This window comes from Lepidochelys kempii, chromosome 13, assembly GCF_965140265.1.
Source record: "Lepidochelys kempii isolate rLepKem1 chromosome 13, rLepKem1.hap2, whole genome shotgun sequence".
NCBI lineage: Eukaryota > Metazoa > Chordata > Testudines > Cheloniidae > Lepidochelys > Lepidochelys kempii.
In genome coordinates, this window is record NC_133268.1 from 33,371,757 (window position 1) to 33,385,121 (window position 13,365).

At 46.0% G+C, this 13,365-nt stretch overlaps 1 protein-coding gene across 1 annotated transcript in view; it reads right to left on the minus strand.

The window, feature by feature from the left end:
- Positions 1-13,365, minus strand: part of LOC140897210 (cytosolic phospholipase A2 gamma-like) — a 31,546-nt gene that overhangs the window by 2,952 nt on the left and 15,229 nt on the right. The window contains exons 5-9 of the mRNA XM_073309603.1: positions 11,985-12,107; positions 11,460-11,585; positions 8,699-8,785; positions 2,792-2,949; positions 1,583-1,751 (exon numbers count right to left, since the gene is read on the minus strand). Of these exons, the coding sequence (XP_073165704.1) occupies positions 1,583-1,751; positions 2,792-2,949; positions 8,699-8,785; positions 11,460-11,585; positions 11,985-12,107 (663 nt within the window). The remainder of the gene's footprint in view (positions 1-1,582; positions 1,752-2,791; positions 2,950-8,698; positions 8,786-11,459; positions 11,586-11,984; positions 12,108-13,365) is intronic.

Consider the following 13,365-nt stretch of genomic DNA (forward strand, 5'->3'; position numbering starts at 1 on the left):
TTCGGGGATGGTCTCCTGAGTATCGAAATCTGGCAAGAAGCAGTGAGAGAAAGCATCCATTGGAACAGAGCAGGCTGCAGTACTAAGCCCTGATAAAAAGGCAGGAACTGGAGAACCAGGGAAAGAGCTCTGGGAATTGCTCAGCAGAGGAACAAAGCAGCAGGGATGGATGAGAGGCCAAGCCTGAGGAGAGTAGTAATTGGCTTGAGTTTATCCTTTTAGCTCGGGATTTGTGTTAGGGGGTTCCAGGGGAGAGCCCTGGCCCTGAAAGAAGGCTGAACCTACAGAGGTTGTGGAGGGAGAAGGCCTGTAAAAGGAGTGGACCTTCACTGTTGTTTATAGGGCCCCTGGACTGGAACCCGGTGGAGTGCGAGGGCCAGGGTTCCCTTACCAGCTACAGGAGAAAGTGGCATGAAGTCCTTAAGAAGGGGACAAGGATGACTGGAAGCCATGGGGCAAGGTTGTACAACATCCCTAGGACCTAGAGTTGGTGCCAGAGACCTGCTATAAGGATACTGGACTTTTATTTGTGGGAAACTGGTACACCAGAATGGGTGGATTTACATTGTGACCTGGCCCGAGGGCTGAGTCCTGGGAAAAGGCGGTCCACCAGAGAACAGCGGAACTCAGGGGCTGGGTTACGGAGAGTCATGGCACCTAATTTTAGACCCCTGGAAAATCACTGGGATTCACAAAGGCTGAGTTAGGTGCCCAGGCTTCCTGTGCAATGAAAGAAGAGAGACAGGCTCCTGGGAAAGTGATCCACAAACACCAGTATGCTAGGCTGGGAACCACCTACGCTAGCCCGTGGGAGATGCCCAGGAGAGGGATGTGTGCTAACCGCTGAGGGAGTTCAGCACCCAAGTCCAGGCTAGAGGGAGGTGCCTGTCTCTGCTTGGGGTTCTCATCTGTGATAACAGACACTCTATAGCCTGGTGGTTACAGCACTGACACGGGCTGTGGGGGGCCCGGCCTCCATTCCCCCTGTTCCGCTGACTCTCCAATTCTTTATCCAAAGTAGAACAGATACAATAGGAGATACTGAGGGAGTCCCACATCAGCATATCCCCTTGCCCAGTGGTTTTGGCCTTTGCCTGAGAGACGGCACATCCCTCTTCAAATCCCTTCTCCTCCCTCAGGCTGAGGGGGAACTTGACCTGCCCCCCCATCCCAGGTGAGTGCCATAACCTCTGGGCTAAAAGTTATGAGGGAGGGCCTCCCTCCCTGCATTTGTCTGAGTGCACGTGTGGGGCCTGATCCTGCAGGCCATGCCTCAGCATGACTGCCACAGCCAAGTGAGGCAGAGAAACACCTCTCTTCATGTATCTGGAAGCCTAGGATGGGGCAGCAGTGGACATGCCCAGAGACGGAAACTCAGGCACCGAGAGAACTTTTCTGCAAATCATAGGCCCTGAGCAAGTGTAGATTCCTATAGAGTCTGGTGGCAGCTGAGCAAGGGTTTTGTGATTCCCAGTGAGGCCTGGTTCTAACATTTAGGTGGCTAAACTGGCAATGAGGCACCTAAGTCTGTTTGCGAATCTAGCCCATAGAGTTTTAGAAGAGTGGTGCACAATTAAGTTACCTGGACAATTTATGGTGTTGAAGAGTGGGAAGTGCATGACAGTGGGAACATCCTTTCCTCTGAAGATGTAGCAATCGGAGGGGTGATCTGGGTCCTTAATCTCTTCTGGATCTATCTTGGGAAATGGGATGTGATTTGTCTTACAATAAATGGCAGTTTTCTTGATGGTCTGGGAAAGAGGGAAAAGTAATTTTAAAAGAAATAAATAAAAAATGACCATCTCATTAATAAAATGTGATGTCACTAATATGGCCAGGCTAGAGAGTTAAAAATATCCCTCACCTACAGTATACAAACATTCCAAGGAGCCTCTAAAGAACTGACTAATCGAGGGCCTCCTTGGAAACCAGACATGATCCTGTTGCCTTATCTGTGTAGCAGGAATCTTTGCATAACAATGCATATACTGTGGCTGAGGTTTTCAAAAGCTCCTAAGGGATGTGGATGCCCAGTTCCCATAAAGATTAATCCCTTAGGTCCCTTAACCTCAGCCCAACGTAATAAACAGAAATCAAAGCCCAGACGTTCAGCTCCAAAAGCACAAGTTTGATTTTGGTTTTGTCTTTTACAAATTCATCTATAGAAAAACTTGTCTTTGATGTTAACAAAGCAGCAAAGTGTTACAGTAGCTGCGGCCACTAGAGGGAGACAATATCACCTGTGGAGCCCTGGTGAGATGGGAGGCTGAGGTTAGCGAGTTTGCAGAGTTCTAACTGACTTACTGGAACTTAGTTCACATTTCTACTGACCCCGCCTCCTCCTGCTAGAGCGCTCTTGGCTCTGTACGTGCTAACAGAAATGAAAAGTGGTCAAACCTAATGACTGTCATTTAGCCTGTCAGATAGGACTGTGATACACACACGGGCACATCTGTGGAGTAAGCAGCTGCCATTTTCACACAGAGTAAAACTGAATTTCAAGTTTTCCTCTTCTTCCATGACATCCACAGGGAAAGAGAGGTCACGACTGGCCACGTGCCCACACCCCAATCCCAAGCGACCTTGCAGGGAATAAGGTAAATATTCCCAGTGGATCCTATACGTCCACACATCTCAAATTGTGATCCCCACAGCACCTTCAGGGAATCCAAATTACTGCTGCTAACAACCGTGTAACCTCACTGGGTCATGGGCCAAGTCCTGGGTATTTCTGCAGTGCTTGATCCCGACGGGGGCGTTGGGAGATATCACAATGAATAACAGAAGTTACCTCGAAAGGATCCCCGGCGCTGAAGTCGAAGGAGAGGATCAGTTGCACTTTCCTCTGTGGGCGCAGAATGAGGGGGTAGGCAGAATTTATGGCAATGCCGGCATCAATCAAGTAGATTAATTTGTCTTCTGTCAAGCCAGTGGATTGGGCATCATGACCTGCGAAAGTGCACCCAAGTATTGTTTTAGGCTGTGATTTTTCCAGCGGGTCACAATGAGTGAGGTGCCCAAATCCCCCTGAATTCCATGTGCATTTTCAAAGGTGCCTCAACTGGCAGATAAACTCTTAGTGGGATTTCCTAAGGCACCTAAAGCAAGTTAAGCACTGTCAGGAGAAGGGAGATGCAGCTAGCCTAATTATGTGCTAGCTTAACCCCCCACAGTCTAACGAGCACAGCCGGGCCCCAGCTGAGCTGCCTGATTAGCCCAAACACCCAACTGGCTGTGGGGAGCTGCAAACTTGCTCTTATGACCAGTGACAGGGCTCTGGCTGCTCAAAGAATTCACCCATGGCTGGGAGAGCTCCTGCCCTGTGCCCAGCCTTGGACCCACCTTGTCTTGCGCCAATAACCGTCTCTGATTCCTGGCCTCTGACTCTGCCTTTGACCCTCGGCAGCGGCCACTGGCCTTTGACTCTGGCACCTACCCTCGGCTCCAATTCCTGGCTACTGATGCCTGCTGTCATCACTCAACATGACTCCTGCTCTAACCAGTAGGCATGACAACCCCCATTCTGGTCACTGACAGGCACCTAACTAGTGGGAGTTTGATGCCTGCCCTGCTTGGGTGCTTCTGCAGTTACCACAAGGGGCCAGACTTGCAAAGGTGGGTTGGTGCCTAAAGATAGAGAGAGAGGCCCAGTGGGTATTCAAAGTGCCCAGGGCCCAGCTTGATAAAGGTATTTAGGCACTTCTGACCTCAGTGCCTAACAGATTTAGGAGCCCAATCTCAATGTTTAGGAGAGAAAATCTCATTGGCAGTCCATAGTCCTAAATCAGTTTGGTGTTGCAATGCTGACCACATCAACGCATAAATACCTTTGACAATCTGGGCCTAGATGTCTCAATCCTATTAACCACAGATGTCTATCGGTATCTTTAGACACTAAAACCTTGCCCTGAGCCTCCTTGAAAAACCTCAGCTCTAATTTTGAGAAATTAGCATCTAAACCAGCTCAGTGACACATGGGCATGATCTATAAACACATATTTGAGGCAGCATTTGGTAAGTCTCCGTTTTACGAGAATCCCGGCTGCGTTATAAAGAAGTCCTGACTCAGGGCAAATTCTGAATCATATTAATACCGAGAACATTTACTGTTTGCTTTGACACTATCTCACACCAGAGTGGGGCAAACACAGCAACAACGCACTGACAATCATCTGTCCAAACAAAAGCCCCACAGTGCCTTCGGGTTTCATGTGGGTTTCCCTTTTATTTACTTTCCATGAACACTCAAAAAGGCAATTGGAGCTGGTCAAAAAAATGAAGAATATCTGCTTCTCCCCCCTCACACCCCAAAAAGCATTGGAATTTCAAAATTGTTTCATTCCACAGGGATGGAAGCTGACTCATTTTCTGTTTTTCATGAACAACAGAGATTTTAAGCCAATAATTTCCCCGAAAAAACTGAGTTTTTTCTGTGAAAAAGTTGATTTTAGAAAATGGCCATTTTCCACTCAGAATGAAAATATCACTTGATAAATGTTGACCAGCTGTAAAGAATACCTCTTGCCTTAATGATGATTGGGGATGCCTTGCAATCTGAGTCTCATAAAACCTTGTAAAATACATTGTCACACCAGCTCTCAAACAGTGGTGAGTGGATAATGCAAAACAAACCAAAACAAATATTCAGAAAAGTTTGTTGGAACAAAAAGCAGAAATTCCATTTTTACTGCTGCTTTTATTCTCTCTTGTGCACAAGAATTTTCATAGGTTTGTGATAATTCTCATAGTCCTCAACATCCTCCCTCTGGGGCCTTGAGAAAGTAATTTCTCATTTTTGCACCTCAGATCTCCATCAGTTACATGCGAATAACAGTTCTCTGCCTTGCAGAAAATTCTCAGCTGTCACCAGGCACTCAGGTAATATGGCAATGTGGAGGCCAATAAACAGGTTACTAGATACAGAATTTGTGATAAATTTCATGACACTGTCTTTAAAGCTTTGTGGGCTATAAGACAGCTGTCCCCTGTCCCCCCCCCCCGCCCCAATCATAGAATCATAGAATATCAGGGTTGGAAGGGACCCCAGAAGGTCATCTAGTCCAACCCCCTGCTCGAAGCAGGACCAATTCCCAGTTAAATCATCCCAGCCAGGGCTTTGTCAAGCCTGACCTTAAAAACCTCTAAGGAAGGAGATTCTACCACCTCCCTAGGTAACGCATTCCAGTGTTTCACCACCCTCTTAGTGAAAAAGTTTTTCCTAATATCCAATCTAAACCTCCCCCACTGCAACTTGAGACCATTACTCCTCGTTCTGTCATCTGCTACCATTGAGAACAGTCTAGAGCCATCCTCTTTGGAACCCCCTTTCAGGTAGTTGAAAGCAGCTATCAAATCCCCCCTCATTCTTCTCTTCTGCAGGCTAAACAATCCCAGCTCCCTCAGCCTCTCCTCATAACTCATGTGTTCCAGTCCCCTAATCATTTTTGTTGCCCTTCGCTGGACTCTCTCCAATTTATCCACATCCTTATTGAAGTGTGGGGCCCAAAACTGGACACAGTACTCCACATGAGGCCTCACCAATGTCGAATAGAGGGGAACGATCACATCCCTCGATCTGCTCGCTATGCCCCTACTTAGACATCCCAAAATGCCATTGGCCTTCTTGGCAACAAGGGCACACTGCTGACTCATATCCAGCTTCTCGTCCACTGTCACCCCTAGGTCCTTTTCTGCAGAACTGCTGCCTAGCCATTCGGTCCCTAGTCTGTAGCTGTGCATTGGGTTCTTCCGTCCTAAGTGCAGGACCCTGCACTTATCCTTATTGAACCTCATCAGATTTCTTTTGGCCCAATCCTCCAATTTGTCTAGGTCCTTCTGTATCCTATCCCTCCCCTCCAGCGTATCTACCACTCCTCCCAGTTTAGTATCATCCGCAAATTTGCTGAGAGTGCAATCCACACCATCCTCCAGATCATTTATGAAGATATTGAACAAAACCGGCCCCAGGACCGACCCTTGGGGCACTCCACTTGATACCGGCTGCCAACTAGCCATTGATCACTACCTGTTGAGCCCGACAATCTAGCCAGCTTTTTACCCACCTTATACTGCATTCATCCAGCCCATACTTCCTTAACTTGCTGACAAGAATACTGTGGGAGACCGTGTCAAAAGCTTTGCTAAAGTCAAGAAACAATACATCCACTGCTTTCCCTTCATCCACAGAACCAGTAATCCCATCATAAAAGGCGATTAGATTAGTCAGGAATGACCTTCCCTTGGTGAATCCATGCTGGCTGTTCCTGATCACTTTCCTCTCATGCAAGTGCTTCAGGATTGATTCTTTGAGGACCTGCTCCATGATTTTTCCAGGGACTGAGGTGAGGCTGACTGGCCTGTAGTTCCCAGGATCCTCCTTCTTCCCTTTTTTAAAGATTGGCACTACATTAGCCTTTTTCCAGTCATCCGGGACTTCCCCGGTTCGCCACGAGTTTTCAAAGATAATGGCCAATGGCTCTGCAATCACAGCCACCAATTCCTTCAGCACTCTCGGATGCAACTCTTCCGGCCCTATGGACTTGTGCATGTCCAGCTTTTCTAAATAGTCCCTAACCACCTCTATCTCCACAGAGGGCTGGCCATCTCTTCCCCATTTTGTGATGCCCAGCGCAGCAGTCTGGGAGCTGACCTTGCTAGTGAAAACAGAGGCAAAAAAAGCATTGAGTACATTAGCTTTTTCCACATCCTCTGTCACTAGGTTGCCTCCCTCATTCAGTAAGGGGCCCACACATTCCTTGGCTTTCTTCTTGTTGCCAACATACCTGAAGAAACCCTTCTTGTTACTCTTGACATCTCTGGCTAGCTGCAGCTCCAGGTGCGATTTGGCCCTCCTGATATCATTCCTACATGCCCGAGCAATATTTTTATACTCTTCCCTGGTCATATGTCCAACCTTCCACTTCTTGTAAGCTTCTTTTTTATGTTTAAGATCCGCTAGGATTTCACCATTAAGCCAAGCTGGTCGCCTGCCATATTTACTATTCTTTCGACTCATTGGGATGGTTTGTCCCTGTAACCTCAACAGGGATTCCTTGAAATACAGCCAGCTCTCCTGGACTCCTTTCCCCTTCAAGTTAGTCCCCCAGGGGATCCTGGCCATCCGTTCCCTGAGGGAGTCGAAGTCTGCTTTCCTGAAGTCCAGGGTCCGTATCCTGCTGCTTACCTTTCTTCCCTGCGTCAGGATCCTGAACTCAACCAACTCATGGTCACTGCCTCCCAGATTCCCATCCACTTTTGCTTCCCCCACTCATTCTACCCGGTTTGTGAGCAGCAGGTCAAGAAAAGCGCCCCCCCTAGTTGGCTCCTCTAGCACTTGCACCAGGAAATTGTCCCCTACGCTTTCCAAAAACTTCCTGGATTGTCTATGTACCGCTGTTTTGCTCTCCCAGCAGATATCAGGAAAATTAAAGTCACCCATGAGAATCAGGGCATGCGATCTAGTAGCTTCCGTGAGCTGCTGGAAGAAAGCCTCATCTACCTCATCCCCCTGGTCCGGTGGTCTATAGCAGACTCCCACCACTACATCACTCTTGTTGCACACACTTCTAAACTTAATCCAGAGACACTCAGGATTTTCTGCAGTTTCGTACCAGAGCTCTGAGCAGTCATACTGCTCCCTTACATACAGTGCTACTCCCCCACCTTTTCTGCCCTGCCTGTCCTTCCTGAACAGTTTATAACCATCCATGACAGTACTCCAGTCATGTGAGTTATCCCACCAAGTCTCTGTTATTCCGATCACGTCATAGTTCCTTGACATCACCAGGACCTCCAGTTCTCCCTGCTTGTTTCCAAGGCTTTGTGCATTTGTATATAAGCACTTGAGATAACCTGTTGATCGCCCCTCATTCCCAGTATGAGGCAGGAGCCCTCCCCTCACAGACATTCCTGCCTGTGCTTCCTCCCGGTATCCCGCTTTCCCACTTACCTCAGGGCTTTGGTCTCCTTCCCCCGGTGAACCTAGTTTAAAGCCCTCCTCACTAGGTTAGCCAGCGTGCTGGCAAAGATGCTCTTCCTTCTCTTCGTAAGATGGAGCCCGTCTCTGCCCAGCACTCCTCCTTCATGGAACACCATCCCATGGTCAAAGAAACCAAAGCCTTCTCTCCGACACCACCTGCGTAGCCATTCGTTGACTTCCACGATTCGACGGTCCCTACCTAGGCCTTTTCCTTCCACGGGGAGGATGGACGAGAACACCACTTGCGCCTCCAACTCCTTTATCCTTTAACCCCTTCCCCACTGCTGCCCCTTCCCCACCCCCACCCTCTGCTGTCCCTAGTGCCCATTATACAGTATAGTCGCCCCTTCAAGCTGGAAATGGGCGACAGGGGATGGATCACTTGATGATTACCTGTTCTGCTCATTACCTCTGAAGCACCTGGCATTGGCCATTTTCAGAAGACAAGATACTGGGCTAGATCTGTCTGACCCAGTGTGGCCATTCTTATGTTCTCACCCCCTGCTGCCCCCTGCGACCCATTACACAGCATAGCTACTTTTTTCCTGTCTCTCACCCTCTGCTGCCTTCTTTTGCCCATTATACAATCTGGCTGCCTTTTTCCCATTGCTTTCTGTTTAAGCTATTCTCTGTCAAAACAGAACCTTGAAAAACAGGGAAATTCATACTGCAGAGGTAGAAACAAAAGTGGAAAGTGCAATTCAAATGGATTTTGCTTACTACTTTTGTACAGAAAGTTGTTGGTGCACCCCCATATCCAGTAGAGGAGACAGGTTATGGTTTTCCTTAACAATTGGCATGAACATCCTATTAGGCAAAAAAAAAAAATCAGAATAAAAATCAAAGCTGAAAATAAGTACAAAGAAATAGCTAGAAGTCTATAGACTGAATTCCTTTTTTCTTCTCGGTTGCTAGTAGGTGTGAGTAGGGGCAGAGACAGGTATTTGTTGATCCACAGGCACTCAGGTAGCATAGTGCCCCTTGCAGAGCAATTGCAATAAACACAGAGGTTATTCTGCTTCGGGGCTACTGGACTCAGCCTGTCTGATTGTCTAGCTCCCATACTGACTGACAGACACTGTGCTGGCTGGATGCAGGGACTCCTACTTGTGCAGCCCCCTCTGACAATGGATGTTTCTTTGCATTTTCACAGGCATAACTGAGGACCAGTTTTGGTGTGACAGGACTTGGAATGGGGATGGGGTTTGAGGAGAGAGTGGTGGGTCAGGAGTGAAAGGGCAGGCCAGAAGACTGCATGAGATCAGGGGGAACCCACAACTCCAGGGTCTTTATACAGAGAAATTTGAAATGTTGGGGTTTGTTCTAAATCAAGAACAAAATGGATTAACTGATGGAAAATATTCTCTTTTAGAAATAACTTTTACTTTGGTTTTACCAGACCTAGAACACCAGACATTGTGCTTCTTACTATGCTTGTAAAATAAATAAATAAATAAATAAATTGTACTGTCAACAATCCTGTTGCTCGTTAATAAAAAATTAGTAACTAAATTTACTTTCTCCAAAGGTAAGTTTAGCCTTTGTTTACTCAACGACATCTAAGGCTGCTAGATACTTAACTGCCACACACCTTCAATATGGTATTACTTCAGGATAAATTCTAAATGGCCTTGTGTTCTCTTAAATTACAGCAAAGTCCCTCAGGGCCAGATTTAAAAAAATATTTAAGCACCTAGTGGGATTTTGAAATCAGTGGAGGTTAGGTGCCTAGATGCTTTCAAAAATCCCATTCCAGGTTTAAATCTTTTAACCATATGGCCTGAAACTTACAAGCACTCTTATTCAGCATCTCTGTATCTTTTGTGGGATTCCTTATTTCTTAACTATTATTAGTCTTGGAAGGATTAGATTTTGATCAGTAAATGTCAATTTCATAGGACACTCACATGGGAAAAATAATTCCCGTCTATATGATCTATGATAACAGAAATTTACCGAGAGGCAAAGCATGAAAAATGCTGCTTGAGAACTCATCTGAGTTTGATTTAACTATATTTACTTTATATATTTTGACATGTGATGTTGACAATTTGTATTTTAATGGTTATAAAGCTTGAACTTTTTGAATGTCAGTGTTAGGAGACACATTCCCATAGACTTTCAATAGGATTTTGGTGGCAAAAGGACCCTAGGGCCTTACATAAGAACATATGAATGGCCAGTGGGAATGAACAGAACAGGTCAATTTATTGACTGATCTATCCCCTGTCGTCCAGTCCCAGCTTCTATTAGTCAGAGCTTTAGGGACACCCAGATCATTGGACTGTATTCCTGACCATCTTGGCTAATAGCCATTGATGGACCTAGCCTCCATGAACTGTTCTAATTCTTTTTTTAACCCGATTACACTTTTGGCCTTTACAACCCTGGCAATGAGTTCCACAGATTGACTGTGCATTGTCTGAAGAAATATTTCCTTGTGTTGGTTTTAAACTTATTGCCAATTAATTTCATTGGTTCATGTGCTATGTGAAATGGTAAATAACACTTCCTTATTCATATTCTCCCACACAATTTATGATTTTAATAAATCTCTGTCATATCTCCCCTCAGTCGTCTCTTTTTCAAGAGAAACAGTCCCTTTCTTTTTAATCTTTCTTCATACAGAAGCTGTTCCATCCCCCTAATTATATCTGTTGCCCTTTTCTGACCCTTTTCCAATTCTAATATACCTTTTCTGAGATGGGGAAACCAGAGCTGCACGCAGTATTGAAGATGTGGGCGTACCATGGATTTATATAGAGGCAATATGATATTTTCTGTCTTATTATCTATCCCTTTCCTAATGATTCCCAACATTCTGTTAGCTTTTTTGACTGCAGCTGCACATTGAGTGGATGTTTTCTGTCAACTATCCATAATGACTCCAAGATCTGTTTCTGGAGTGGTAACAGCTAATTTAGACCAGATCATATAGAGTTGGGATAATGTTTTCCAATGTGCATTACTTTGCATTTATCAACATTGAATTTCATCTGTAATTTTCTTGCCCTGTCACTCGGTTTTATAAGGTCCCTTTGTAACTCTTCCCAGTCTGACTTGGACTTAACTATCTTGAGTAGTTTTGTATCATCTGCAAGTTTTCCTTTCTCCAGATCTTTTATGAATATGTTGAACAGCCCTGGTCCCAGCACAGATCCCTGGGGCACCGCACTATTTACCTCTCTCCATTGTGAAAAGTGACCATTTATTCCTAGTCTTTGATTCCTAATCTTTAACCAGATACTGGTTATCATAACTTTTTGTTTTTCCCTCTTAATGTGAGGGGGGAAATAGAAGAAAGAGATGACACACTTGAAATGATGAATTATGGAGGGAAATAGTTAAATGACAAATTTTCTTCCTTTTAGGGCACATCTGGTTCTTTGCTCCCACATCTGGGGCAATAATTTGGAAAGTCAATGGGCGCGATGGCTTTGAAAAATCCTGTCTAACTGAGAAAAGTTTCTATAAAATTTGCCTCCAAGTTCCTTTTCAAAAATCCAGATGAGTTCAGCGAACACCACCATTCTTTCTTCGCAGCTCTTCAAATCCCTGGTCTCACTCACTTCACAGCACTTCAGGTAGGAATTGTTGCAGTTCTCCTCTGCATAAATAATGGACAAAATGAGGTTAGATTTGGGACAACAATGGAAGGCTCATTAGATATGTTTAGGGTTTCAGGGACGTTCAATGGGGGCTAAGGCAGTTTTGGTGCCCAGGTCCATTGAAAAGCAATAGTATTTGGGGTCCTAATTCCCTCAGGCCCTTTTGAAAACTTCAGCCTGTGTGTATTGGAACAGCCCTGGGGATTTGTGAAAATATTGGGAAATACATGGATGTTGTCATGGAAATGAGCATGCCACAGTTCATTCACAGCAATTCATGAGAGCTGGCATTACCGAAGGCACCAAAGGACGTAGACTTTGGACCCCATTTGAAAATCCAACTCTAAATGATTAGACACAGGGAGAGGCAGTAAATTTAGTCCTGCTGGTCCACTTGCCTTTCAGGAATTCCTTCAGATGCCTGAAGATTCCCTCGCAGTCTTCCCCAGCTGAGGCATAAACATGAAGCTCCTGGAGGAGGAGGGGGACACCCTGACAGTGTTCACTAGTGTAATCAGTACCTGGGGAGGAAAGAGAACATAATGTGCCCAGAAGGCAGCTGTCTATCCTGTGAGGCCCTGGGGGTGAAGAGACAAAAGACTCATGTTCCCAGTGCCCAAAATCTCCTGAGAGCAGGGATGCAACAGCAAGTGTAGGGTCAGATACCTGGCTGCTGAATCTGTCTCTACCTGGTGTCCTAGAATGTCAGGCCCCATGTCAGTAGAAGGAGGAGTGCAATGGTTAGAACTTACCTCCCAGTGGCACCTGGCTTATGGTGTGAGCTACCTGGGGCTGATGAGGGTTTCTCACAATTTTATTTATTTATTTATTTATTTATTTAATGAAAAATGGATGTTCAACCAAATTGGCAACTGGTTTGTGGTTTGAGCTGCTTAGTGCTCACTAAGGTCTGAGGAGGTCATTTGGGCCTTCTGGGATAAATGCACCCACCACTACCAAGCATCATCCTGTCTGGTCCTGGACCTACAGCTCTAAAGAAAAGTTCACCCCCATCTGTCAGGCAGTGGAGGTGGAGAAGTAACTACAGCCACGCTGCCAAACCTGCAGTCACTGGACTCTCCAGAGGTTCAAACAGAAGTGTAGGGGGAAATTCCCCCCATGGTCAAGTGTTAGCTGGTTTGGGGTTTCATGCTGACTAAGCTCTGAGGAGGCAATTTGTGCCGACTGGGATAAGTCCACCTACCAATGACAGGCATAGAAACTGGCAGTCCTTGTAGACCTCCTATAAGAAGCAAACAAACAGCCCATTAGTACTGTAGAAATTCCCATCTCCCTGACTACCACCTCACACACCCTCCAGCCCATCAAAAATTCAGGCATCCTCACCTGTCCACCTGATTAGTTAAGCACCCTGTTTGGCCCCTCCTCTTAGCTCTCCCTTGCATCAAGTTTTAAGGTCAGGCTTGACAAAGCCTTGGCTGGGATGATTTAGTTGGGATTGGTCCTGCTCTGGGCAGGGGGTTGGACTAGATGGCCTCCAGAGGTCTCTTCCAACTCTGTTATTCTATGATTCTAACTTTAAATTTCTCTTCCTCGCCCATAACGCCACTCTGGCCAACTCCTAGAAGAGTTTCAGGATCCCAGTTTCAGAAACCCCATGTGGAGTTGGGTTGCAATAGTGGATGGAGCGCATAAGAAGTCACAACTCAGACTACGCTGCCAATCGTGCAGTTGCTGGATCTCACTAGTGAACGGTTATTCCCCATTCATGTTCCAGTGCTCTCTGCTTTAGGGTATAGCTGCTTGGGGCTGGTGCAT